Source organism: Aspergillus nidulans, chromosome V, assembly GCF_000011425.1.
Source record: "Aspergillus nidulans FGSC A4 chromosome V".
Lineage (NCBI taxonomy): Eukaryota > Fungi > Ascomycota > Eurotiomycetes > Eurotiales > Aspergillaceae > Aspergillus > Aspergillus nidulans.
The window spans coordinates 2,783,175-2,809,831 of record NC_066261.1 but is presented as its reverse complement, the minus strand read 5'-3'; the positions used below and the strand labels follow the sequence as shown (position 1 = coordinate 2,809,831).

General features: G+C 50.3%; 10 protein-coding genes across 10 annotated transcripts, besides 1 other annotated feature; 4 read left to right on the top strand and 6 right to left on the bottom strand.

Annotated features, from left to right (window-relative positions):
* Positions 1-26,657: part of a sequence feature (contig 1.93 620..340023(-1)) that runs on past both edges of the window.
* ANIA_05353 (TNT domain-containing protein) lies at positions 464-1,235 on the bottom strand (the record flags this gene model as incomplete). The annotated part of the gene is made up of 2 exons (XM_657865.1): positions 464-1,096; positions 1,161-1,235. 2 exons carry the CDS (start codon positions 1,233-1,235, stop codon positions 464-466), a joined length of 708 nt encoding a protein of 235 aa, XP_662957.1.
* On the top strand, positions 4,502-5,649 carry ANIA_05354 (zinc-binding alcohol dehydrogenase family protein; the record flags this gene model as incomplete). The annotated part of the gene is made up of 3 exons (XM_657866.1): positions 4,502-4,530; positions 4,628-4,914; positions 4,976-5,649. 3 exons carry the CDS (start codon positions 4,502-4,504, stop codon positions 5,647-5,649), a joined length of 990 nt encoding a protein of 329 aa, XP_662958.1.
* On the top strand, positions 6,553-7,703 carry ANIA_05355 (NAD(P)-dependent alcohol dehydrogenase; the record flags this gene model as incomplete). Its single annotated transcript, XM_657867.1, has 2 exons — positions 6,553-6,726; positions 6,798-7,703. 2 exons carry the CDS (start codon positions 6,553-6,555, stop codon positions 7,701-7,703), a joined length of 1,080 nt encoding a protein of 359 aa, XP_662959.1.
* ANIA_05356 (carnitine:acyl carnitine antiporter) lies at positions 10,270-11,399 on the bottom strand (the record flags this gene model as incomplete). Its single annotated transcript, XM_657868.1, has 4 exons — positions 10,270-10,318; positions 10,367-10,997; positions 11,051-11,099; positions 11,148-11,399. 4 exons carry the CDS (start codon positions 11,397-11,399, stop codon positions 10,270-10,272), a joined length of 981 nt encoding a protein of 326 aa, XP_662960.1.
* Positions 12,290-12,581, bottom strand: ANIA_11476 (uncharacterized protein; the record flags this gene model as incomplete). Its single annotated transcript, XM_050612342.1, has 3 exons — positions 12,290-12,325; positions 12,379-12,444; positions 12,519-12,581. 3 exons carry the CDS (start codon positions 12,579-12,581, stop codon positions 12,290-12,292), a joined length of 165 nt encoding a protein of 54 aa, XP_050468276.1.
* On the bottom strand, positions 16,435-18,034 carry ANIA_05357 (CFEM domain-containing protein). Its single transcript, XM_657869.2, has 4 exons — positions 17,824-18,034; positions 17,595-17,772; positions 17,129-17,544; positions 16,435-17,079 (listed from the first exon to the last, which is right to left on the bottom strand). The coding sequence occupies exons 1-4, from the start codon at positions 17,902-17,904 to the stop codon at positions 16,828-16,830; spliced, it is 927 nt and encodes a 308-aa protein (XP_662961.1). The 5' UTR covers positions 17,905-18,034; the 3' UTR covers positions 16,435-16,827.
* ANIA_05358 (uncharacterized protein) lies at positions 18,843-19,432 on the bottom strand (the record flags this gene model as incomplete). Its single annotated transcript, XM_657870.1, has 3 exons — positions 18,843-18,855; positions 18,970-19,274; positions 19,403-19,432. 3 exons carry the CDS (start codon positions 19,430-19,432, stop codon positions 18,843-18,845), a joined length of 348 nt encoding a protein of 115 aa, XP_662962.1.
* ANIA_05359 (uncharacterized protein) lies at positions 19,729-20,361 on the bottom strand (the record flags this gene model as incomplete). Its single annotated transcript, XM_657871.1, has 1 exon — positions 19,729-20,361. One exon carries the CDS (start codon positions 20,359-20,361, stop codon positions 19,729-19,731), a length of 633 nt encoding a protein of 210 aa, XP_662963.1.
* ANIA_05360 (protein CYP58C1) lies at positions 20,984-22,980 on the top strand (the record flags this gene model as incomplete). The annotated part of the gene is made up of 7 exons (XM_050612341.1): positions 20,984-21,197; positions 21,249-22,093; positions 22,151-22,261; positions 22,314-22,480; positions 22,567-22,705; positions 22,759-22,769; positions 22,866-22,980. The coding sequence occupies 7 exons, from the start codon at positions 20,984-20,986 to the stop codon at positions 22,978-22,980; spliced, it is 1,602 nt and encodes a 533-aa protein (XP_050468275.1).
* On the top strand, positions 24,712-26,646 carry ANIA_05361 (uncharacterized protein; the record flags this gene model as incomplete). Its single annotated transcript, XM_657873.1, has 1 exon — positions 24,712-26,646. The coding sequence occupies one exon, from the start codon at positions 24,712-24,714 to the stop codon at positions 26,644-26,646; it is 1,935 nt and encodes a 644-aa protein (XP_662965.1).

Here is a 26,657-nt window from a genome sequence, read left to right as displayed (position 1 = left end):
ATTCGAGGTATTACTCTTGGTATTGCCGAATTTTCTGCCGAAATTGAGACTGATTTACTTGGCAGCCACTAGCCAAGCTCATAACCAAATGAGTTGGGATATGTCTTTGATGCATCTAACTTGTAGTCCTAGAGTTGAAAGGGCTCTGACACGACATGAATGAATCTAGAACTATATAAACCCCGCAGCTGCTGAACCGTCTATTTCAAGAGCTGATGTGCTTTGATCCACTTCGTGTTGAATGCGTCAACTACACCTAGTGCAATCTCGTCCCGCGTTGTCCTTGTTCGTGATTGAGCGCAGGAGCCATGCCTAGGCTGTCCCAGTCTAGATTCCAAGGTCCTCAGTCGTCAGGCTTAAGGAATGTTCTATAATCACATCCTTTAAAAAGGCATGAAGGTTTTATGTCGAATAAAGTGTTTATATCCTGCAGGCTATAAATTTCCGACAACTCGATTCTACGCTACTCATTGGGTCCCTCAGTGTAGGAATTTGAATACTCCACCCTCTCATCGAATTCACTCTCATCCAGCCTCCTCAGGAAACCACCCTCAATCAACTCGAGCACATTCGTATAGGCTACAAACTGGGTCCCCATCCCCGGCTGCTCAAACCATGGCGCTATGGGTCCCAATCCTACAACAAACTCCTTCTCAACTTGATAAACGTGGTAGTTGAACGGGTAATTCCCATCATACGTGATCAAGTTGCTCGGCGGCAGCGAGCGCTCAATATATGGCGCGCCTAGCGGCGCGAGGAATGTGCCATACTCGGACCCGAAGCGGTCGAGCTTCTGGCCAACAGGGAGCGTAACATTGCCGATAATGACAGCTTCCTCGTCGTCGACGACGAATCCGTTTGCTGGAGGGTAGATGTATGTCCCGTTGCTGTTGACTGACGTGGCCCATTTCTCGAGAAACTCGGCTGGGCATAGAGAGCCGAAGCGTGCGTATGTACGCAGTTCGTTGCGAAGCGGGAATTTTGAGGGGTACTGGACAGGTCCGAGTCGGGGGTCGCCGCAGACGTAGGTGTTATTTATGGGGGTGATGCCCTCGCATGGGTTTGGGAGGCATCGCTTGGGGAAGAGAGCCTGCTTCTATCATCACGTCAAAATCAGCAAGTAAATCAACGGGTTATATGGAGACAAAAGAGAGTGTTACCTCTTGCTGACCACGTTGTGCATAGGCAGCCGGCGCCAGAGCACTCAGGAAGAGCAGCGCGTTGCGGAACTGCATTTTGACTGAAGTGAGCGCAAGTGATTGAGTGCGAAAGGGAGAGTTAGCTAGTCGTCTGAGATCAACAGGCCGCAGAGGCCGAGGAAGGAAGATCTTATAGTGCGACTTGGCTGGACTAATGTATTCTACACTGCGCTTGGATGATCTACAGCCTCACCTGAATTGAAAGATCCACCGCGGAAACAAAAATCATCGGTGAACTGACTATTGGCAATAGATCATGCAGGGGATCATGGCATGATTCATCAGGCTCTGCATCCTGCACGGGAGGCCTTTTGACCAGGCCCATGCAGCAAGTCGATTCATTATAATAAGACCCTGAACTCATCGATTGTAATCTCGATTGATCCATACACAGCAAAATCACTGCTGGACACAGACCCTGTATCCCAAATATAGATAGCGTCGAGATGAGCAAACTTTTTCAGCTGCTGTGCACTCCGGCGTTCCCGAGCAAGCCAGCCCTAATCCTGTCTCAAGTCCAAGCTGCAGCGGTGAAGGATCGACAGGCCATTTCACTCAAATCAGACAATGTTAAACAAATGAGAACCAGACCGGCCCAATTATCGTGACGGAAAGACCTAAGATCCACAGGTGACTTTCCTTCATGCAGGACTTGGCTTCTGGTTATTGGGCAGTCAATGGCTCAGTGTGCTGGGGAGCAAACAAGCTGTGGACTTCACGTTTTGTTCAGCCAGCCACAGTTGAAGGTCAAGTATACGTAGGGTATGAAGCCACACAGCGGCTGTAGCATTGGTTTGATGCATTGCAGCGATAAGCATGCTTTATATGAGTGAGGAGTATTTTGATGGCAGCACACCCTCCCACTTAAGAATTTCAGCCGCGCGCCCTGATGACGGTCTCGCTATTTGAGTTTATATACACCATAATCCGCATGGAGGACCCGACCAGGTCTGACATCGATTTCACTGTCCCCATTGCGCGCGCGACAATGTCGAAAACTGCGACAGCCTTGCAAGGGCGGAGCTACAACATAACACCGAGACCGGACAGTTAGCCGTTGTGCCCAAGACTTGCATGGAATGTGGAAGCCGGTGCGCACAGTACGGCACTAGCCCTGATTGCAAGTCAGTTAGTCAGTTACATACTGTCTATGTGCCGGCCAGGCCTAAACCAACGAAGTTCTAGTGTCTTTGTCGTACCTCAGAAAATGAAAATCATCATTATTCATCAGCATGAGGGCGAGAACTGTTAGATGTTGTGCACGTGTTCGACTGCGGAAATAGAGTGGGCTGCAATGGCTGCGCTGACCGATGATAGATCGAGGACGTGGCGAGTTACGGCGATTCTTGGAAAGGAGTATTTAAGAATGGATTGATACAACATCAGCCGTCGATCGACGGTCAAAGTAGATGTCTAAGCTAAACTGCAAAATGCATACAAAACGGTCTAAACATCGCGACGCCATAGTCATTTGCGTGCTGCTTTCGAGGGCGCGCACCTGTCTGCTGTCTGACATGAGGTTGCGATACTTGTCCTATAGTATATGATTAGTGGTCATGGCCTGTTATCCACCAGGTGGCGGAAACTGACTTAATAGTCAACACCTCTGCATTATGGGCCCCGGATTGTGCTCAAAAATTGTAGGTTTGGAGTTGAGACATATCATATACTTCAGGCCTGACCATTCTGACCATATACCATCCACGCAGGCGTTGATACCACGTTCTCAATACCTGTGGCTTCCCGTAATGATACAGTTTGTTGCGAAGCAACTGAATTTGATGAAGATTATAACGATGGGGGGCAGCGGGCGGCTCAGGTGGGTTCTCGCAAATCATGGTCCTGAGATAAATATATCCAGGGTTAGGGCTTGGTTGCCGTAAAGTATCTTGGCGGTGCTGTAGGAGGGAAGGTTAGAGGAGTTCGTTGGAGCGTTCCCAGTGGATATTGTAGCAAGATACGTGTCACAAGAGAAAGGAGCGGCATTACCAAGCAACTGTAGGAACAGTACCTCATTAACAACTGGGAGAAAGAAGGGGGTAGGCACTATGGTAGGATAGAATATAGGGCTAGAGGCAAATAAACTAAGCAAAAAATTCCAAAAATCAGATCCGACCTTGACTCAATACCCATAGCCCGCAATAGTTAGTAGTCCCGCCAAAAATCCGTAACAGTTGAATAGTCCGCTGGACGGATTCGCGTGGTGATGACATTGCCGCTAATCCGGCGGTAGAGAAAGCCATCCGTCCTTTCCAAGAATAGCCACATCTTCGGATTTGCCGGCGGTATAGTAAGATAGCCATAAAAATTCACACCATCTAGTGTCTTGAATCCAAGGCACAGTGTCAGACCTACCTTCTAGGCTAAAGCCTGGAGCTGAATCAGGGCCTGACCGGAGATCGGGCTGGGATCGTGGTATGTCCGAACACCAGCCTGAGAATGACAGGGCTGGTCGAATTAAAATAAAAGCACAATGGCTGAGCCGTAACGCCGTAACGCCGTAGTGCCGCAGTGTGTATTATGAATTCAGCCAGTAGTGACCATGGATGCACAAGGCTTATGCTTATTTAAACTTTATGCAAGCTGCTTATGGCGGTATAATCTGCATAAATAGTCATTCGGCTGTTAGAATCCGGGCGAAACTAAACCAGAGGATAGATGTATTGGCATGTCTTGGTGCTGCTGCTGATCTATGAAATGACCACGTCCACATCTACTCCGAAGTAAATCCACAAGGGGCTAATAGAAAATCTAAGAATGATAGGGTCATGATTTCCAAGGCTCTGTTCGGGAATGAGGAGTGGTATCGCATCATTGATGTTGCAGCGATATGTTCCTGAGGATATTTACCGAGATACGAAATGAATTCTCGGATTGATTATAGACCTAGAATTCTAGAGTTGCAAGAAATGCCTTATCATTCGATATATTAACATGGGGGCTGAATGTACTCCAGAGGAAGCGTGGTATTGCCACGCGCCGATGTGCATGAACCGCGGTTAGAATAAGCCACCTGCATTAGCCATGGATCCACCATAAGCAGTTTATCCGCAGTGCAGCCAATCAGCAATCGATTGATCGGCTGCCGAATTCCCGCCAGATCTATGACGAAGCTTCCCATTTTCACTTCTCACGAGGCGGAGACATTCGATTTGTAAGCGTGGAGGTGCCTCGGATAGTTTCCAGCCCAGATAGTCTCCGTATCCGAAAGCTCCAGGTCTCCAGGCACGGGGTTATTCTATCTGCACCCGTCTGTAGGTAATCGCATCTATTTGCCATCTGTCATCTGTCATCACGCCAACATGAAGGAAGCTATTGTCCCCAAAGGACTGTCAGTCCAGATTGTCGACTCGCCCATCCCAACCCCGCGCCCTGATGAGGTGCTGATTAAGGTCGTCGTGAGTGGGACGAATCCCAAAGATTGGTAGGCTTATCACCATCTGGCCTGACCCAGTTGATTATGAATACAATCATAACAATTCTGACGAGAAGGTCTCGGATAGGAAACTCCCAGAATGGCTGGACCAGGCCGGTAATCAGGGCGATGACATTGCCGGCATTGTCGAGGCTGTCGGTGACAATGTGACCGAGTTCAAGCCCGGAGACCGTGTCATGGCCTTCCACGAGATGACCAAGCCAGGCGGCAGTTATGCCGAGTATGCTCTCGCCTGGCAGCATACTACCGCGCACCTTCCGAAGCATATCTCATTCGAGGGTGAGCCCGTAATCCCCCTGATAGTTTGTCGAAACTTGCTGATCAATCCGGTGACATTCAGAGGCGGCCACCATCCCGCTGGCGGCTTTGACCTCCGTATCTGCTCTGTACCACCACCTCCAGCTCCCCACCCCTTGGAGTCCGGCCGCATCATCTATCCCGCTGGTAATCTACGGTGGCGCGTCAGCAATTGGCGCCTTTGCCATCCAGCTTGCCCGCAAGAGTAATATCCACCCGATCATCGCCATTGCCGGCCGCAGCGCGCCATTCGTTGAGGGCCTGATTGATCGATCCAAGGGAGACACCATCATCGACTACCGCCAGGGCGATGAGGCCGTTATCTCCGGTATCAAGGACGCATTGAATGGCGCCGAGCTCTTCCACACATATGACTGTGTCAGCGAGGGGTCCAGCTTTGTTAATCTGGGTAAGGTGGTTGCGCCTGGCGGGAAGATTGTCACCGTCCTTCCGTTCCAGGATTACCCTGGCGTTCCGGAGCACGTCCAGGTGATCAAGAACTCGGTTGGTTGTGTCCATCAGGATCAGAAGGATCTGGGCTACGTCTACTTCCGGTACCTTGCTAAGGGCCTTCAGGACGGTTGGTTCAAGCCTCATCCGCATCAGGTTGTGCCCGGTGGTCTCGGAGGGTTGGAGACGGCGCTGTGCAATCTGAGAGATGGCAAAGCTAGTGCTACCAAGTATGTTGTTCGCATTGGGGAGACTTCCGGCCTTTGAGCTTTAGTGTTTATTGAATTGATGATGCCATGTAGAAGTGCTTCTCCTACTTCTATTTGCATCTATTTACAGCTGGTCTAATACAACTTGGTTAATCCACAACTTGGGCTAGTGCCTTAGTAATTTCTTACCTCCAAGAGTCTCCTGGGTTTACAACAAAGGCAGCACGTAGAGGTGCCATAGACCCGTTTCAGATACACTAGCTACTGCAACTCGACATCTTGTCTAAAAGAAACCTTGACTAACGCCTATTTGTATGGGATTTCGATATTCTACTTATCGAGTCTACTCTCCACCCACGAATGATTAATCACCATTAATCACGATTGATTTAAGCCTATCATACTTTACTCATTTTGTCTTCCTTTCACTAGTTCGAGAATAAGCCTTGCCACTGAAATACGCCCATCGATGACATCAGACTCAAAATAAGCCTTTTTGTCTCGAAACATGGGCCCAGTTCCACCAGCCCCTGATAGCTGGAGCATTGCTGACCGTTAAGTCCGTCCTGCAGCACGTGTAGCCCTGGAAGTTGTGGATACATTTTCCGTTCCATGTACTGCAGAATGGAGGAAAAATATCAGAAAGGAACAAAAAAGTCGAAAATAGACTTGCTTCCGGGCCCACAACGACCCATTTCGGACTTAATTATGGACCCTAGATACTATACCGTTGGTTGAGCCAGATATTGAACCGTCTTCGATGACATTCTAGCGGGCCGATCGGTTCTGATCTGATCACTCAGCATGCCGAAGTTTTTTGATGAGCCGTGGCGAGATGCCGCGAAATTGCAGCTATAAGAAGTCTTTGACAGGCAGGTTGAGGACCTTTTGAGAATCAGTTTTCCAATTGTATTCCTTGATACCCCTATAAGCCAATCACATCACATCACATCACATCACAATGTCCACCGACTACAAGTTCGAAGGATGGCTTGGCCTTGATGCCGGTTCCGTTGATGGCAAGATGCAGTGGAAGGAGTTTGAGCCAAAGCCCTGGGAGGAGACCGACGTCGACATCAAGATCTCCCACTGCGGTATTTGCGGTTCAGACCTGCACACTCTGCGCAGCGGATGGGTATGTTCTCTCCACTCCTGCCCTCTTTTTGCCTTTCAGAGATCTCGAGACTAACAATCGTGATCATATAGGGCCCCACAAACTACCCCTGCTGCGTGGGCCATGAAATCGTCGGTACAGCTGTCCGCGTCGGCTCTCAAGTGAAGCACATCAAAGTTGGCGACCGCGTCGGTGTTGGCGCGCAGAGCGAGTCCTGCGTCGGCCGCAAAGGCGAGTGCAACGAATGCGCAACCTCCAACGAGCCCTACTGCACCAAACACTTCGCCGGGACATACAACGGTGTTTTCATGAACGGAGGCAAGTCCTACGGTGGCTACGCCCTATACAACCGCTCTCCCGCGCACTTCGCCATCAAGATCCCTGACGCTATTCCCTCCGCCCACGCGGCGCCCATGATGTGTGGTGGTGTCACCGTCTACTCCCCGCTTAAGCACTACGGCTGCGGACCTGGAAAGACGGTTGGTATTATTGGAATCGGTGGACTTGGCCACTTTGGTGTCCTTTTCGCTAAAGCCCTCGGTGCGGACCGCGTCGTTGCGATCTCGCGCAAATCGGATAAGCGCGCCGATGCGCTGAAGCTGGGCGCAGACGAGTACGTCGCGACCGCCGAGGATACAGAGTGGATGGCGAACAACAAGCGCTCGCTCGACCTGATTGTTTGCACTGTCTCATCATCCAAGATGCCCATCAACGACTACGTCTCCCTACTCAAGGTCGACGGCACCATGATCCAAGTCGGTGCTCCTGAGGATGGAGCTCTGACTATTCCGGCTTTCACGCTCATTGCCAACCGCGTTAAGCTCGGAGGTTCGTTGATTGGCTCTCCTGACACCATCCGTGAGATGCTGGAGCTTGCCGCGGAGAAGGGTGTCAAGCCCTGGGTGGAGGAGCGGCCCATGAAGGATGCGAACCAGGCCATCAAGGATATGGATGCTGGTGATGCCCGGTACCGCTATGTTCTGGTCAATGACCACTAAGTGCCGTTAAACCTGATGATGTGATGACGATAAACGGTGTATATAGATAGATTGGTGTTTATTTAGACTAATATAGATTTCTTAATATCTTTCGAAATCTTGATCTTGTGTTCTGTAGCTCCTATAGTTCATCCTTGCTGGAAGATTTCCCGATTTCTTACTGACAAAACGTCGGAAAATACTAGTAATGGCAATGACGGGCCGTTGAAGTGACTAAGTCTGGTTTAGCCACCTAGCTGAGCAGAAGGCCCGCGATTCTCGCCGGACACGAATTAGACTGGCTAGTCCTGCGCAACGGAGATGTTGATCGCCCAGAATACGGCATATTAGGAATACCCTGAGTATAAACTTAAAATTGGATGGGGACGCACGGCCGACAAACTAAATATAGGGCAGGCGCATAGGACATACAACCGCAAGTTCGTTGGCGAGGATGACATTTCCCATGAGGCAATAGTATGATAGTCTAAGCTCTGTAAAGTGCAGGAGAGGGCTGAATGTACAAACAAGCTGGCGTCACTCCCCGAAACCATTATATAACATTCTTTTACTGGTTTGTGTCCCCTGATTCGTTGAATACGTAGGACCAATCACCCCTAAGGCTACACCCAGTCACGTCGGAAACATGATCGAGAAAATCAACGAAAGCAACTCGAGCGAAACCAACAGAAGCTCAACACTGTCTGGTTTACCCTAGCCTGCTCTGCCTATAAGGGTGTTGTAATGAGTATTATTTGTCTTGGCTGACTCAAAGCCCTAACTCACATTAATACGTAGTGAGACACCGCCAAGTCACTAAGATAAAAGATTCCAGGATGAATCACGAATGATTCCTTTCCGCAAAACAGAAGCAATGGAAATGCTGAAAAGGCGGTTATAGGGGGAGTAACTGAATAAATATATGAAATCTCTATATTAACACGAAGAGATGCAAGGTTTATTCACCCATCCATGCATTCATCCTACTTAGCAACCATACCAACACTCCTATCAAAACCATGAAGCACCTCGCAGCCTATCTTCCTCACTCTTGGGGGAAATATTGAGCCTGGTGCCGACGATATAAGAGAAGTTCTGGCGTCTGTTGGAATTAAGGCCGACGAAGTCCGCGTTGCTCAGTTATTGAATGAGTTGCGGGGGAAAGATATTCACGAGGTTAACAGTTCACCTGAGTCTTCTTCCGAGTAGGGTGTACAATACAAAAGGAGAGACTAACATAAACCAGCTCATTGCCGAAGGAGCATCCAAACTCGCTACGCTTGGGACCGTTGAAGCTGGAGGTGATCCTGGGCCTGGAACTCCAGATAATGAGGGGGGAAAGAGAGACAAGGAATCGGGTAATTTGGATGTTGACGGTGAGGATGGAGAAGACGAAGACGAGGATTTCGGACTGGAACTATTTAGTTGAGATCTCTGAGGTACTAAATACTGTCCAGGGACAGGTCAGATAATATCGCAACTTATACGCCCTGTGACCTCATGTTAGGCCGATCTGCCTGCATTTAAGCATTTTCCGTCGTTGAAGAACGAGCCTGGTCTATTATTACCCTACTGCTCTGCCTGCAGTGTTAAGGCAAATCGCAAGCATTTATATAGACACCCTTATCCTCAATCAAGACGGGGCAACCAAAGAATAAAATAAAACATCTGAGAGGTTCTTTCGACTTTTCTCCCAGACGCACGTGTAATGGCACTTCGAAGAGCCCTGGAGTAGCCTAGTATCAGCTCCCTGGGTGAAATACACGCGGCCGCAATCAATCAATTGCTACAAGACATCTGAAAATCCCTCGGATGCGGCTGCGAAGCAAGCCATACTTTTCCCCAGGCATTAAATGCCTTCCCGCCTTATGTGTTTATCAGTCCTGTGCCGGCGTCAAGGAGCTGTCATAATCGACCCGGCGCCCTTACGCGCCGAGACTTCCGGTGCCATGTGATTATCTTGGTTTGTGGCTTCAATGCTTCCATCCAGAGGTGCGAGAAGAGTCTGAACAGTGCGTCCCGGCCTGTGCACGATGGCTGAGGAGAGGAGTCATGCCGAAGGGTGTGCGGCGCATCACTGCGCGACGGTTGGCATCTTTGATGCTGTTTGTAGTAGCCCAAAGGCTTTGGTGATGCGTCGGCGGTAATTTTGAGGTTAGGGGATTGCAGAGACTGCGAGAGTCAGGGCTAGCCTGCTTGTGCGCTCGAATAGACTGAGCTTCGCGATGAGGAATAAGATCCGTCGGGGGCCTGCGGAATGAGTAGTCTTGCATACGGAATCTGCCGCGAAATGCCTCCGAGCTGCGACAGGCGTTAGTATTATCAGGCGTCTATTATGATGGAGCGGCGTATAAAAGTCATCTACATCAGTTAGGATGTATCAAAGTAGAAGAAACACCAGGCATGGGTATTCTACTAGAAAACCGCCAAGTCTAACATAGTCTTGCAAGTTACAAACATGCTAAAAGACATCTCGCTCTAACAAGTAATCCAAACTCGAACGAAACGCCGCAAACAAGACGAGGGATATCGTGACATTCTCCAACATGTTGAAACACTCAACTCTATATGCAGTCAGATGCATCACTTAGTCGAAAAGCTTGTTCATGAATTGATGGGCCAACTCGACACCCGCGCTGGAAATAGTTAGCAATTGTCTTTCCGAAAAATGGCACGGTACATACAAGGTAGCAGCATTCGCGGGAACAGCACGCGCCAAGGCAGGTCCAAATCCAGGGAAGAACGCCTTGAATCCGCCAGCTGCGTAGACCGTGCGAATCGTGCCGCTGATTGTGGGCTTCCCGGGAGCACTCTGAAGACGGGACTTGACTGTGTCGACCGGGAAGACGGGAATCCACATAGCAATACCGGCGGCACCACCGGCAGCCAGAACAGCGGGTAATGAGAGATCACCGGTCGCGTTGCCGTTCGCATCCTTGGGTGTGAGAGAGCGCTTGATGTACTCGTACGCCGCAAAGTAGGCGGCAGAACCAGGGCCATCACGTGCCAGCGTCATAGCGCTCCCGCGGAATACACTCCGGATACCACCCTCCTTGTACAGCTGTCGGACAACGTCGACACCGCCGGAGTACTTGGGTTTCTGGCCGGGAGGTGGAGGGTTCTGGCCTTGGATCTGGAGGAGGACTTTTACGCGCTCAAAGGGTGCGGTAATGAGGGTCATGGGAATAGCGGAGAAGAACCCAGCGGCAGAAACCTGGGCAATGGAGTACTGAGGGGTGTTGTTCTTGACCTCGACTTCGGAAAGGTTGCTGACGAGCGTCTTTCCTAGATCATAGCCCCAGAAGCTGACGGCGACTAAGTTCACCACTGTGAGCTACGAACGAACCAGACGGGAGGAAAACACTTACACATGGGCGTGACGCCAACTAGCGGAGCAGAAACACCAGCATAGAGACCCTGCACATGTCAATGGCCTGTAATTCAGCCAATGGGTCTACAACTTACCCTCACAAGACCCTCGCGGGCAACGGTCTTTTTCACCACATCGATCGCACCAGAGTAGACGCCTTGGGCAGCAGTCTGCATCCGCACCTTAACCAGATCGAAGGGATGGCCGACAATAACGGCGCATACTCCGCCAACGCCGCCAGCGGCGAAGGAGCGAATTTGAGCCGCAGTCTGGTTGACGGCCTTGGTCTCGGCAGCCTTGACGGTCTCCTGGACGGCGTCGGAGGCGGGCGATTCGGCGGCGGACATGATGCGGCGGCGGCTGAAGCGGGTAGAGGATGTAGGTTACGGTAGAGGGGAGGAGTGGAGAGGAGAGGGACGAGGAGGGTAAGTGATCGAAAGGGAGGATGTTGGTTAAGTAGAAATTGAAAGTGTGTTCGCAGCGAAGGAGAAGGCGAAGTCGAAGAAAAGATCCTAGGCGTGCCAAAGGCAGGCGGAAGCCGGATCTGGGAGCAGCAGCAGCCCGCGTGCAGTCGTGCCTCGGCTCGGCTCGCATTAACACTTATTCCGAGATCCCGGCCACTGCCCGAAATCTGAATGATCCGCACAAGTGTGGAGAGAGCGTCTTTCAGCGACGACGACGCGACTTAAGGTTGACAGTCCTGCTTATATCAACGCTGGCTTTTTTTCTTTTTTTGAAAACACTCAAGAACGCTGGCATGCCTCTGATCTCCAGGCATTTTCCGTCAGCGGCGTCTGTCCTCCTTGGTAAGTCGACACCATGGAACACGATCTCGGATGAACGGAGCCTACTGTCAGCGACATGGATTTCACGCCTCCACGTTGCGCCACGGTGCCTTTAATCCGTCCTCAGCGGTTTAGAGGGGCATGCCCCGGACAACGGGAATCTAACCCACACCCCAGACCTCTCCGCTCGCCCCGTCTCAGTTCTCACTCGGTGGCGGGCGCAATGTCGCGCATCGTCTCCCTCGCCATCGCACAATGCCAAGACATCACATGAAAAGACAAGTCAAATTACTCTTTGCGGAATCGAAGCTCCTGGCTATACAATTAATTTCGATTTATATACAGAAAAGCAAAGCCATACATATATCCGATTACGGTCCTAGTACCTTCCCCTTTTTAATTTCGGTCGGATACCGTGCGCCGGCTACATCAAAAGTTGAGTCAAGGGTTGTTTATTTGCAGTGGCCCTTGTCGGCGTTGACGTCTTGCTATATGGGAGTTAGTCATCTTTGATCAGTCTTTTGGGTGTGGAGATACATACGATGCAAACACCAGACTCGCAGACGCCCATCTTTCCATCCTTAGTGCAAGGAGCACCGGCCGGGAGCTGGGATGCGTTAGCATGCCAACGACCAAGATATGTCGGGCTCGGAGATCCTCCGGCTTCCCGGTTTAACTTACAGTCTTTCCAGCGGCCATGGCAGTGCCAATGAGAGCGAGGGTGGCGAGCCAGGAGAAGTTCATTTTGAAGTGTAGAGTTGTGTTAAGAAGGTAATAGGTGGAAGTTGTTGGTTCAATGCTTTCGCAGGTAGGCTGTTGTTGAAATCAAAGTCACCAGCTAGCCCAAAGGTCGCCGTCTTTATACCTCTTCTCGACTCCCTGACACGCAAGATCAGCGTCTCCTTTTCATCCACAAGTTCCGTCCTGGTCCGCCCAGTTACGCAAGACTCCAATAGTCCTTCCAGGCGCGGTGATGATCTTCCCTCCTTGACCGGTTCTCCTCCTGAACGACCGGTCCATTGTGACAATCCGTGTAGGCAGCCAAAACAGACCCATTGAGATTGGAGCTCTATGTTGGGAGACTCCAGTTTGACATGGTCATCCAGGGGGATTGTCGTGGTTGGATCTGCCAAAAGGTATTGATCAGATCCCCACTTTCCACCTTATCCGAACCTCGACCGTAGGAAATTAGAGCCTCTGCTGAACGCTTTGAATTGAGCGGATGGTCCAGCCTCGCTGCACACTGCAGCCCTACAAAGTGAGCAAGTACGGGGAAGCTTTGCAGCTGCAGGGCTGGAAGGCCCGGGACCACGAGTCTGCGACTCGGCAGTCAGGACCGGGCACTCCGGCCCCATAGTCCCCACGGTGATCGCCCTTGGCAAAAACCCCTGGACCTGTCCGCATGCTTGATTATGAATGGGTTTTGCCATTCACCTGGCTCGAGGCTGAAAGTCCAGCAGGACTTTCACTGTGTACTTTTTATACTCTGTATCTGGAGTTCTATACTAGCCATCCATATGTAAACTACCTGCATGCCAAGTCCGCTGCGAAAGGTTTCATTACATCGTATCGAGCGACGAGCCAAGCCAGGACTACGAAACCGTTCATCAGAAAATAATGTGCTGTGGCTGGCATGAGGTGGTGCTACAGATATAGTAATCAATGCCATAGTCAGGCCGGTCGTCGCAGACAAGACTTATGCCACAGGGTATAGGATATGGCTGAGTTGGTTACCAACATACTGGTAGCACAGAACCTTCAGGCTGTTTGGTCGAATCTCGGATTATAAGAGTAGATTGCTTCTCTTTAGAGGTAAATTGTAGGCTATTATATGGCTCCGTATAACTTGTCCAGTTTGTTGCGGCAGAACCAGCGGTTTGGGCTGGAACGCGTTGATAAATATATAAAGAACCTCTTGGCTTCTTAACAATCTTGGAACCGCCCCATGGCGCAGGCACAGGACACGGACAAACGAAGGACTAATTACAATTGCAAAGAGATGGGGAATTGAGTTAGGATATATTTCGCAAATATAGGTATATGCATACGAATCAACACTCATAGAATTGATTCTGTTCCCTGCAGGGTAGTCCAAGCGCAGGCACCTTGCAGCTACGACATACACTCAAGTTCAGAACCGCGAGCTTAGCACCAATAGAACCGCCAGTACAGTTGGAAAAATTCTATTACATTGAAATGTATTATAAAAATGGTTCCTCATGTAGTGATACATGGTCTTAGGTTCTAGCTTCATTGCGAATCTGTCGATTATGTTGTCTTTAGGGATAATACCTAATCCCGTTGCAGCGGTGAAAGAAACTACTTATCTTCCGAGTAATTGGCAAACTTTACCCAATTACAAGTGGATGAGGCTATTGACTGCCATGAGCGGACGGTCACAGAGCTGCCTGCTAGAAGCCTCTTGGGGACGGCCGCGAAGCGTGAATTATCATAAAGTTCCAGCGTTCATATTCTTAGGAAGCCTAACTTGTCCTTATGAGATACGACCGAGACTAGTATGGATATGTTGAACATGAATGTATTTAACCATATATCAAACGTGCACTCCTGCCAAAAGAATGGCCCAGGGAAAGACTCAAAAGGTGAACGAGTGGACCGAGTGCTGGCGCTCAATATGCAACAGACACTTTGATGAGTACAAGCAAGGTGATAGCAGCTATAAGGCTTGTGTTTAATTAAGAAGGAAGTTGGTTGACCTTCTGGGTGAAGAGCTGTTGTATTAACGGGAGAATAGACTATCCGATCTACTAACCACGGCGGAGATTTGTCCATTGATAGAATCTTAAGCGCGTACTTGGAGCTATTATATGATGGATAATACGACGAATTTTTCAGGGTTATAAATGAATAGCCAGGTCAGACCATGCTACACTACATAAGAATGTTCGGCGGCAGCGCTTGGTTCGCCCGCTGGAAACGGATTTCAAGAATTTTAATCTGTCCTACCATTCTGACCAAGATCTCGCCTTTCAAATCGCCTATCAAAATGACTACATCAAGCACGACGACGGTTCACCTCTTCGACCTCGCCTCTGCGCTCCCCCAGCCTTCAACATCTTGATCGGCGAACAGCACCAAGTTCCGCCAGTCCTACATTACAAGCACTTCCCATACATGCGATCATACGATCATACACCTCGTACCCATACATCGCGACTCTCTTCTCTTTCCTGGCGGTCCAGCCGCACCAAGCGGCATCAGCAAACCGAGCCCCCCGGGCACTGCCCGTGATAATGCATCCGTCGCTGGTATCAGACAAGGAATCCGCATGGCGCATTGATAGGTTCTCTCCCTATCGCCCAGAACTTTGAAAAGTCTTCCCCGGACCCTCCATCTTCCCAGCAGGCGCAAAAAGCCACAATCTCGCGATCAGGTCAATGACGCCATGTCCACTGTGATACAAAAGAACATTCCGCTCCTTTTGTCAAGTATCCTCGCTATCCTCGACCCCGGGGTGGTAAATACTTTGTACGGACCTGGGGATCGAAACTTGGTAAAACAGTCGAGGAAATGAAACCGTCTAGTGAGATTGAGGTACAAGAGGACCTCCAGGGATATGGCTGAGGCTATGAGCCAGTTGTTGCCTTGTTACAACAAACAACAAGGGGAAGTGTATACTTTGAGGTGCAGGAACTGGACTTTGCGGATTTTGTGCATGTAGGGTTTTTGGCATGGGAGTGGTTTGAAAGGATTGATAAGTGGGTATGGAGGCTGTTACTGGGTACGACAAGGAGATGATGACGTTGGGATGAGTGTAAAAAATTGCTCGTTCAAAGAGGTGAGGAGAGAGTTGGTTTTGAGGTAACTGAATTTGCGTAGAAGCATTCGGCAGTCTGAGAATTATAGCTAGAGAAGGGATATTGGACTTAGGAGAGTATTTCCGTACTGGACGTAGACCGCAAATATCCACACTATGTTCGATTCAAATCTATAACTCGACAAGAATAAATATGAGTCAATTACCAATGGCGTCAAGAATATCCTGCAACAACCTTTTTTTTATTTGTGTGCGGATTGATGGAGATCTTCGGTGCTGATGAGCCAGCAGTTGAGGGTGAGTTTCACCTCACTATTTTGGGAGGGAATGCAGGCGTAGAGATGTGTCGGAATGGGGAAATAATCAACAACTGTGCTTGCTAGATGGATAGAAGCCGGTAGGTAGGTGTTTGGCAGAGTTTCAAGTATCCGCGAAGCCATCTACTTCCTACTATAGAGAGTTCTGTGCGTTCTGTAAGACTTTGTCAACACCAAAAATTTCTTTATGCGAGAATATAGACTACACAAGGTATGGCGCGCTGAGAAAACGTGAATCTCCTTATAGTCATTGGACATGGTGCTGACCGGGCGCACGAAGGGGGTTCTCAGAGACCATATACCTAAGTCAGATCTATTTCATAGATATCGGCTGTCTGTCAGGCATCGACTTGTGCTTGATTAGTCTGTATGCAGTTCCTAAAACATGTAGAAAATTTGTACGAAGTCTCACAGGCCTAAGTCCGTGACTTTATCACTGTTCTATACAGTTTTTCAAATACGGGAAAAATCAAGTTTATGGATCAAGGCTATATTTGTCCCAGCGCGAATCTCAAAAATAATAAAGAACAAGTGAGACCCTGGCGCCAGTTGGATTCAAGTGTAGACTCGTTAAGCGGAGAACTTTGTTTAGCTCATAGGGCGTCAAAGCCCAGGAAACGATTTCAAGGCAGTTTCGAATCAATCCTTGCACAAATATACCACTTGTACTCTATCGTGTACAGAAGTCTAATCTTCTCCGTGGGCAATTATGAACAAGTAGTAAGGATCGTATCAGTTAATTATTGACACTAAGCGTATTTACCAATGGCCATTAGTACAACATAACCCGTCATAACATATACATTAGGGCCCAGTAATCATCACCACCATACATCATTAGCGTAAGAGGCAGTTGAGCAGCGCAAGCAATGGCGTGTCGTTATAGTCAGTTCATTTACAGAACCATGAGGGCTGCAAGACCGAGTGCACCAGCAGCGCCGGTAGGGAAAGCGATGCGGGGAGCAGCGTTGGTGGGGGCGTCTGTAGCCTCGGCATTAGATCCAGAGTCGCTACCAGTGGAAGTCTGGCTGCCATCACTGTTGGTGGAAGTGTTGGAAGCAGCGGTTCCCTGATCGTCGGAGGAGGTCGAGCTGCTAGTAGAAGTAACCAGTGTAGTCGTGGTAGGGGAAGGAGAACCGCTAGGAGACTACATATTGTTAGCACGGGAGTAGTAGAAATTGGAGGGATAGGTGTACCTGAGTAGGAGAAGGAGATCCGGTGCTAGAAGGACCGGTAGAGCTTCCGCCGGTCGAAGTAGTCTCAGTGGTAGTCGTCTCACCATTGGCACCAGTAGTGGTGACAGCGCCGATAACGGTTGTGGCGCCGTTAGCAACCACCGTCGTAGAGTCGTCGCCAATCACGCTAGTAGTGTCGTCTCCGAGGATAGTGGAGGTGCCGCCGCCAACAATGGTCGAGGTACCGCCGCCAACGACGGTCGAGGAACCGCCGCCGACGATAGTCGAGGCATCGTCACCATAGATAGTCGACGAACCGTTATCGCCAGCGCCGGCAGAGGAAGTGGCGCTTTCAGTACCAGTGCCAGTGGCAGTGCCAGACGCGGTCTGGGTAGAAGTAGGATCGGGAGTCAGGGTAAGGTCACTGCCTGACTGGCCTGGGATACATTAGGTCATGCTCTCGCCCCATTCTAGAGGATCGACAAACCTGGGCACTCGTCAAGAACGGCCTGAAGGACATCATTGGCATTATCACCGGGGCAGGCCTCGGTAGTGCAGTCACGAATGCCGTATCGGTAGTCGGGAGTTCCGCAGAGACATTCCAAATCACCATCATCGCAGCCGAGCTCTTGAGACATGGCAAGCATGTTGCTAAGACACATGTTCTACAAAAGTTAGCAGCAATCACCGAACAAAATCAAAAACTGAAGACGTACGGCACACTCGCTGACGGAGATCTCAGCGCGGGCGACGCTGAGAGTGGCCAGGACGGCCATAGGAAGGGTAAAGGACTTCATTGCGTGTGTATGCGAGAACGGTAAGGTCTATGGAGGAGTAAAGGGTACTGGGATAACAAGGATCGACGCCAATACGCGAGCCAGCAACGATAGAAAGGTGGACGTGAAGGGTAAAGCGAGAAAGATGGAGAGTGAAGAAATCGACGAGGTTGGAAAGAAGGGAAGAGAGGCTTTAAAGTTGGCAGCAGCAGAGACCCGCCTAAGAACAGAAGCAGAGGCAGATCGTGCCTGCCACCACGTCAAGGCCATCCAGACCGGGTCTCGCTGCGGTCGCTTCTTTCTAATTTCTGTTTCTTTTTCCTGCTGAATCGCCGTTCGTGATTGGTGACGCGGAAATGGCTTCAGTCTTTGGGTGCTTGACCGTGTTGTCCAACGTGGCGAGAATCCAAGGTACTGAGGTCATCGCAAGCCCGTTGCTGGCGTTCCGATAGGTCGACAACGTATCTCAGATCCCGAATCAAGCTATCCCAACGCCGGCCGAAGCCAGCTGCAGCACAGCTTGCGTGAAGATCGTACTGGGATGAGTTAGCGGGGCACCCACAGCTCTGGCATAGGAACGCTAGTCGTACTAAAGCTCGCTGTCCGTGTTACTGAGTTACGTCATCTCCATGACGATAAGGTTGAGCAACCACACAGCTCACCCTCTACTGTCTTCAAAGCTCCAATATGCTGCCATTCAGCAATTGAACGCTCGTCTCGCCAATTCTGCACAGCCAAGTCCGCTGCTGGTGTTCACAACGACTATGACTCCAGTTCTGCCATGGGTTGTGAAGAAAACAAAGTTTGACCGCCGATCGGGCGATCGCAGCCCAGCCACAGTTTGTCTTCAATGGTGGCTGGATCGTCCCCGCTAACCCACGCTATTGCCCGGCAACCAGGGCTCTCCCACGGTCTCACCAAGGCTGTTGAGATTAAATTTTTTAACGATCATCGTCCATTCATTCCGTCTCACTATGGATAATACTTAATATACTTATCTCTTATTGGTTCCGTTTGCTGACACGAAAGCTAATCCGTCAGTGACCGCATCTGATCGGAGTGTTTCCTTCGCAGTCGCGTTCGTACCTGCCCCCCACCACATCGAGACTCATCTGGTGAAAGCGCAGCAGCTCTTGATTTCCAGACTCTGCGCAGACCATCCCGAGTTTATACCGGCTGCAGTAAAGGTGGTGCCGGACATATCCTTGGAAGAATTCGCCGACGCGATCAGACAGCCTCTTGTCCCCCACTGCCTCCAGGATCTTCCTTACTCTGACCCACGACCCCGTCGCGGTGTTGACCAAATCGGTCAGAATGTCCAGAACGGACTGTCCAGTGCAGGTCGCCTCCTTGAGTGGGTAATTGATCCGTTCGAATGCGCTACCGCTTTCCTTATAAAATGAAAAGAGGTCGTTTACCGGTCCTACAAAGTATTTATCGGTAAAATATACCGCTAAGCCAAAAAGGCGTCATGACTTCCAAATTAGTCTTAGACAGTCATATTTTCTAGTCGACACACCCCCTCAGTATGAAAGACTTGTATTTCCATACTGAAAGTAATACAAATGATACCCTTGTATTACACATGATCCTTATATTACAGACACCCAAACTGTATCATTTCTTTATAGCATTCAGCTATCTTGGATGTTTTCTGGACACTACCCAATGCGGTCATATCTTCTAACACCGACTTATACTAGGTACAATGCCACAAACTGGATTCGAACGCTTGATCCTTGGGTGTGGTATGAGGAATTTTCACTGGTAGTGGAGAACCGGGCTCATAACTATCGGTAAAATATACCGCTAAGCCAAAAAGGCGTCATGACTTCCAAATTAGTCTTAGACAGTCATATTTTCTAGTCGACAGTATTCCAGCTCCGCCTCCAGCGACGCAATTAATGGCAAATATTGTTCCTGCGGGAACTCGGCCTCGGGGAAGCAGACGGCTGCCTGGACGGGACCTTGGCCGCTCATGCGCCGGACATAGCTAGGGTACGACGACCCGGGAAATCCGCGGAACAGCGTCCTCTCGAGACAAGTGGCCTGGATGAATTCCAGCGCCCCGCGAAAAAGGGTCGTCTGCGCGTACGGACCGTAATATTGGAGAAGGATTGGAAGAGAGTTGAAAAATCCATTCCAAACCGGGTGTTTTACTGTTTCTCCGCTTGAGAGCTGGACACAGAGGTCATGGAGACTGTCGTATTGCTCGACTGGCAGGTCGTCGACCGACATCTGGAACGTGTCATAAAGGGCCACGGCTTGGCGCACCTCGAGCGGAAGGAACGGGAACGTGCAGTGGGCGTATTCGGCCAGCTCTCGGACGATTTTCTCATTGTAGGGAATGTACGGAAGGACGAAGTCATACAAAGGCTTCAGCTCTTCCGAGGGGAGGCGGGCGGTATCATTGTAGTTGAACCGTTTGAGAAAGTCGACCAGGATGTTGGCTAGATCTTGAACCGAGATTTTGTCCATGATGCGCTCCTAGCCAGGGTTAGCGGCGCTAGTTAGGTGTTGGACTTTTATGCGTATCGGCGGCATAGAGCGTCACCCTCATGCTGAAATGAAATGTGCCGACAAATTACCATCCCACTCGCTGGCCCATGGCTTGAAACGGAATTGAGATAGCCAAAGCCAATTAGGAGCCTCTGACAAACTGAATTTAAACCCAGAACCAATAAAGCTCTGATAGCGACGACGTTGGTGATAACGTGTTCATTCCAGATCAGAATAGAGCTCTAGATCGAAGTTAATTGCTCAGCTGTTGAGCCAACTATATCCGCTAGAAGGGCTCCAATGATTCTGGTTCAGTTAACACAATCTGCCTTGCCTGTAGTATTTGAACCTGCACCATATGGGTTCTTATTAGACATGTAACTTTAGTAGGGTTGCGCGACCACTGAGTAATTATATAACTGTGCCCTAGATCCCGCTGGTATGGTTAGACTTTATCAAATAGACTTGTGATAGGGCGATACCAGGTGGTCTGAAGGGTCTTGAGCAGAAAGCAAATCTTCTTGGAGGTTATATAATAAGATTATCATCAGACTTCTAACACTACCCGGTCCCCTTTCTACGCAGTCAGCATATGCCCGAAATGACTGTTGCCCAGTGGATGCGATGGGAGGTGCCATTGTTGCTCATCATATCTTTCTATCTCACCAGAACAGTCTATCGCCTTTTCTTCCATCCTCTTACGAGATTCCCCGGCCCAAAAATCACAGCAGCAACCGGTCTGTACGAATTTTACCACGATGTCGTTCGAGGGGGAAAGTTCCTGTGGGAGATTGAGCAAATGCACCAAGTTTACGGTACTTGCTCCATCCACCAAACTGATCATGGCTGTGTTGACTCGCTGGAAGGGCCTATTGTGCGAATAACTCCTTGGGAGATACACGTCAAAGACCCCCATTTCTACGATGAAATCTACACCTCGGCACGAAAATGCAACAAAGACCCCAACTTCGTCGGCATGTTTGGATCACCAACCTCTATGATCGCAACCGTCGACCATGGACATCACCGGTTCCGTCGGGGAATATTGAGCAGTTTCTTTTCCAAGCGCTCAATCAGAGATATATCACCCCTTATCAGGAGAAAAGTGCAGAGGCTCATGGAGCGGCTCGCGGAGTTCTACCAAACCGACACTGAGGTGGATCTCAGCGCTGCATTTGCGGCCTTGACGGCAGATATAATCTCCACCTACTCCTACGGCGAGAGTTTCGACTTCCTCGAGGACGGGTCGTTCCACAGCGAGGTGCGCGACGCCATTATGGAGACCGAAAAGTTAGATCATATCAGTCGATTGTTTCCAGTCGTGTTGACGGTTATTCGACATGTTCCGGTATGGGCCTTTGCGATTGTTAAACCAGCGACTGCCGTTATTGCGGGAATACAGAAACGAGTAGCGGAGAAGTCTGCTAAGGCGCTCAAAATGACTGGATCAAGCAAGGAAGAATGGACCATGTTCGATGCACTTACTGACCCAAAGCTGCCCGCTTGCGAACGAACGATGTCGAGGATTCATGACGAGGGCATGATCCTCCTTAGTGGCGGCACAGAACCTACGGCTAATGCATTGACAGTTGCCGCGTTCCATATGATCAACCAGAAGGATATTCTAACCACTATACGCGAAGAAGTTCGGGCCAGTGGACGCGATGTTAAGAAAGCGTCTTTGGCTGAACTTGAGCAGTTGCCGTATTTGGTGAGTTGAGCATCCCTGTGATATACGACCTGCAAAACATGTACTGAAAGCCGACAGACTGCAGTAGTCAACGAGGCCCTCCGCCTCTCTCACGGCCTTTCTATCCGTTCTCCACGAATATCACCTACAGAAGCCCTGACTTATAAAAGCTACGTCATTCCGGCTGGTGTATGTTGCCGTCCTCTGCCATAGCGCCGTGAATACTGACAAGATCTGGCAGACCCCCGTAGGTATGTCCAACTACTTTGTCCACATGGATCCCTCGATTTTCCCACACCCTGCTTCCTTCAACCCGAACCGGTGGATTGAAGCTAGCAAGAGGGGAGAGAAACTTGACCGATTCATCACCGCGTTTGGGAAAGGAAGTCGGCAATGCATTGGTATCAAGTATGTTATGTTGCGCCTATTACACAATCTATTCCCTTCCACAGCTTCATCATCGTAGGCGGGGCTAACGTCTGTTCCGTATACAGTCTCGGCTACGCAGAGCTTTACTTCGCCCTCGCCTCCTTCGCAACGTTCTTTGACTACCAGTTGCATGACACTACGGAGGAGAATGTCCGCGTTGCGAGGGATCGGGGTGTCCCATTCCCTGAAGCTGGACATTTGACGGTGAGAGCAAAAGTTGTAGGAGTGCATGCTGACCCAGCTAGAAAAGAAGACAGTGTCTCTGGCGGTACGGTCAATGGAAGCAGATGCAGATGAGAAAATCTGGATCTCAGGTCGGATTTCCTGATATGTTCCGTCCTTGTTGACTAGACAGACCATATAGTATGTGGCCTAGTGAGGGCATGATTTTGAAGGCACAAATATCTCCTGAATTCCGACAATGCCTCCTCATCGTTGCAACTCGCAAGGCCTATGCGCGAAATGGGTCTATGTTATAAACCTCCCAGTGAGCAAAGTAACGGAGACTCTAGGTCATTTGTGATCGTATTTTCTTTTGTGGGTGATATTCGTGACCTTTTTCACCTCGAATTTTACCTCGAATTTATTAAGTAGGTAAGATAGACAACCGATTCAAGTCACAAGCCCGCGATCAAAAACTTTTATAGTTGCCTCCTACCATCTAGGCTCCATGAAGCCACTACTGGCCGGACCTAAGCACTAAGACATCTAAGTACTGGAGTTGAACCAAACCCATCGTACGCATTTGAATAGGTACTTCCCCATATACCAATAGGGCACATCTCAGCGTCATCTTAACACGTGCGGGACACAGGAAATCCACTTACCTTAAGGAAGTCGCCCCCAACCCCGCAAGACATTGGCGAGCTCATTGCCGCAGTGCCTGCCGAGCGCAGATCCCAACGTGAATGGATTAATCTAATTTAGCCGGGAACCAGGTTGACGACGAATAACAGAACTAAGTACGCTTTGTATCTGGTCCGTTGCTGTGTACTGTATGGTATATCTGGCCTCCAGTGATGGTGAAGATAAAATGATTCATGTACAGTATATTGACTCCCATGCTGAGACGAGAATGCTCACTGTACGAACACGAAATGCGCCACCGTGTTGGGTAGCAGAAGTCTTAGCACCCTGCGACTCCGCCCCTTTTGCTTCGAGCTCTCCGCAACATGATGCATAATGAGAGAGTACATTGAAGCCTTCAAGAGGGACAAGGCGTAGGAAGATAGCGGGTGCAGGTGCCAGGCGTACCAGTGTCGCCTGCTTTTTAGATTCTATGCTCGTGCCAGTGTACGAGATAAACCCTAATTCACATATCCTATGATGCAATACTCAGCGCCATGACTCTTGCGTCGCATTCTGGGCTCCGGATCTGCTCGTCAAGTCTTGCTGAATTGGTGTTAGTGTGGTCGTTAACGTGATCCTCTTCTAGACAATGCGTACATACAGCAACAACATTAACACACCACAAGGCGTTGATGAACAACAGAGGTGCAGAACGAGTAATTTCAATCTCAAATAAGGAGATAGCCTCTGACAAGGAACAGCAAGCTTTCACTGAGGCTGAAATGATGAGGACCAAGTACGAGGGGTCGGGATGTGGAGGGGTTTGGAGTAGGCGATGGTTGGGAAATGTGGAACTCTACGCTTTACTTTTTCAGGGGAAACAATCATTTTAACTGACTCATGATAATGAAGGCCGGAAAACTACGTGGGAGAATGTATGGTGCTTACTCAGGGTATATCAGGGTTAGCCGACGAGAGACTATCCTGGGGATGCTTCGTCTTAATCAGGCAGGAGGAATGCAGACTCGGCAAATCCACCAATCAGACCAAGAACAGACAAACCCTCGGTCTTTGATATCACTCTATGCAGCACGGCAGTTGATCTGCATCCCATGCACTATCCGTCTCTCCACATCCCGGGCGTCCTCCCCGGATTTGTCCCCCGCGGGGAAGTGATATAGTGCCTTGGCAAGGAGACCGTGATATGGTAATGGAGCACGCAGCGGGATAGTTGCAGTATTAGAGATTATATTAACATGCTGCCAAGGATCTCAAAAGCCGTTGGGGCGGTAGGCAATTGCCGCGTAGACGAGAAAGAAGCATATAAATCACTGTTTGTTCAGAGAGGTCGAACTAACTCCTAGCTCTGACAACTTATACCCCATCGTCGTAGCCATTCAACCAAGCGAGAGTCGCCAATAATGAGGGTCTTCCCAGTGTTATCTTTCTTGTCACTCGCACTCATCCCTCCCTCGCTCGGCGTCCCGTCGCCTCAGCTCCGCGACGTCGAGCTCCCGCCAACACAACAAGCCCTAACCATCAACCTGAAACCCCAGCAGACGTCGACGAGAGACCTCGTTTCTCTCGACGGGCTGTGGTCCTTTGCCCTCGAAGACGCCACAAACAGCACCTCTGCTCCCTGGACGGCGGCGCTCCCAAAGGGCCTGGAATGTCCCGTCCCTGCATCCTACAACGACATCTTCGTCGACAGGACCATTCACGATCACGTCGGCTGGGTATACTACCAACGCACTGTGACTGTCCCACGGGGCTGGGCAGATCAGCGCGCTTTCCTCCGTCTGGAGTCAGCAACGCATCATGGCCGCGTCTATGTCAATGAGCACCTGGTTGCCGAGCATGTTGGCGGTTACACCCCGTTTGAAGCCGACATTACCTCTCTCGTGCAGCCTGGTGAAAGCTTCCGGTTGACAATCGGTGTGGACAACCAGCTGACGCACGAGACCATCCCTCCAGGTGATCTGGTGACTTCTGAGTATACAGGGAAGAAACAGCAGAGCTACCAGCACGACTTTTACAATTACGCAGGGCTGGCGAGGTCCATATGGCTCTACTCTGTGCCCAAGGATCAGTTCATCAAGGACATCACGGTCGTTCCAGATGTTGATTGGGATGGTGACGCAGAGACCGGAGTGGTGAGCTATACCGTCCAGACTTCTAACGCGACGAGTGGCCCCATCCGGATCTCAATTCTCGATGAAGAAGGAAACGAGGTCGCAACAGCGTCCGGAGCCACTGGGACAGCTACCATTCCCTCTGTCAACCTCTGGCAGCCTGGCGCTCCCTACCTATACTCCTTCACTGTCAGCATCCTCTCCGCCTCCCAACGGCTGATCGACACATACACACTGCCCATCGGTATCCGCACTGTGGCTGTCGGCAACGGCACTATCCTGGTCAACAATGAGCCGGTCTACCTGACCGGGTTTGGCAAACACGAGGATAGTCCCATCCGCGGCAAAGGCCACGACATCGCGTACCTAGTCCACGACTTCCAGCTGCTGGACTGGATCGGCGCGAACTCTTTCCGCACCAGCCACTATCCTTACGCGGAAGAGGTGATGGAATTTGCAGACCGCCAGGGAATTCTTGTCATTGACGAAACGCCCGCCGTCGGACTGGCGTACAGCATTGGCGCGGGCATCTCAACGGACACAAGCAGGGTGACCTTCGCGCCGGACGGGATCAACAACAATACTCGCGCAGCCCACGCCCAGGCTCTCCGGGAACTCATTGCACGGGACAAGAACCACCCCAGCGTTATCATGTGGTCGATCGCGAACGAACCCGCGTCTGATGAGCCAGGTGCGCGCGCATACTTTGAGCCCCTCACGCGGCTCGCCCGCTCCCTCGATCCCGCGCACCGGCCCATAACTTTCGCCAACCTCGGCCTGGCAACCTATGAAACCGACACAATCTCTGACTTGTTCGATGTTCTCTGCCTGAACCGATATTTCGGCTGGTACTCGTACACGGGAGACCTGGAGTCCGCCGGAAAGGCACTCCATGAGGAACTGGACGGATGGGTGGCCAAGTACCCGACCAAACCAATCATCATCAGCGAGTACGGGGCAGACACAATGGCGGGACTGCACTCTGTGCTGGGACTGATCTGGAGCGAGGAGTTCCAAATCGAGTTGCTGGATGTGTATCATGGGGTGTTCGACCAGTTCCAGAATGTGGTTGGTGAGCATGTATGGAATTTCGCGGATTTCCAAACAAAGGAGGGCATACAGCGGGTGGATGGGAACAAGAAGGGTGTCTTTACCAGAGACCGCAGACCCAAGGGGGCGGCGTTTGCCTTGAGGAAGAGGTGGATGAATATGATGTCGAGTTAGAGCTAAGTGGG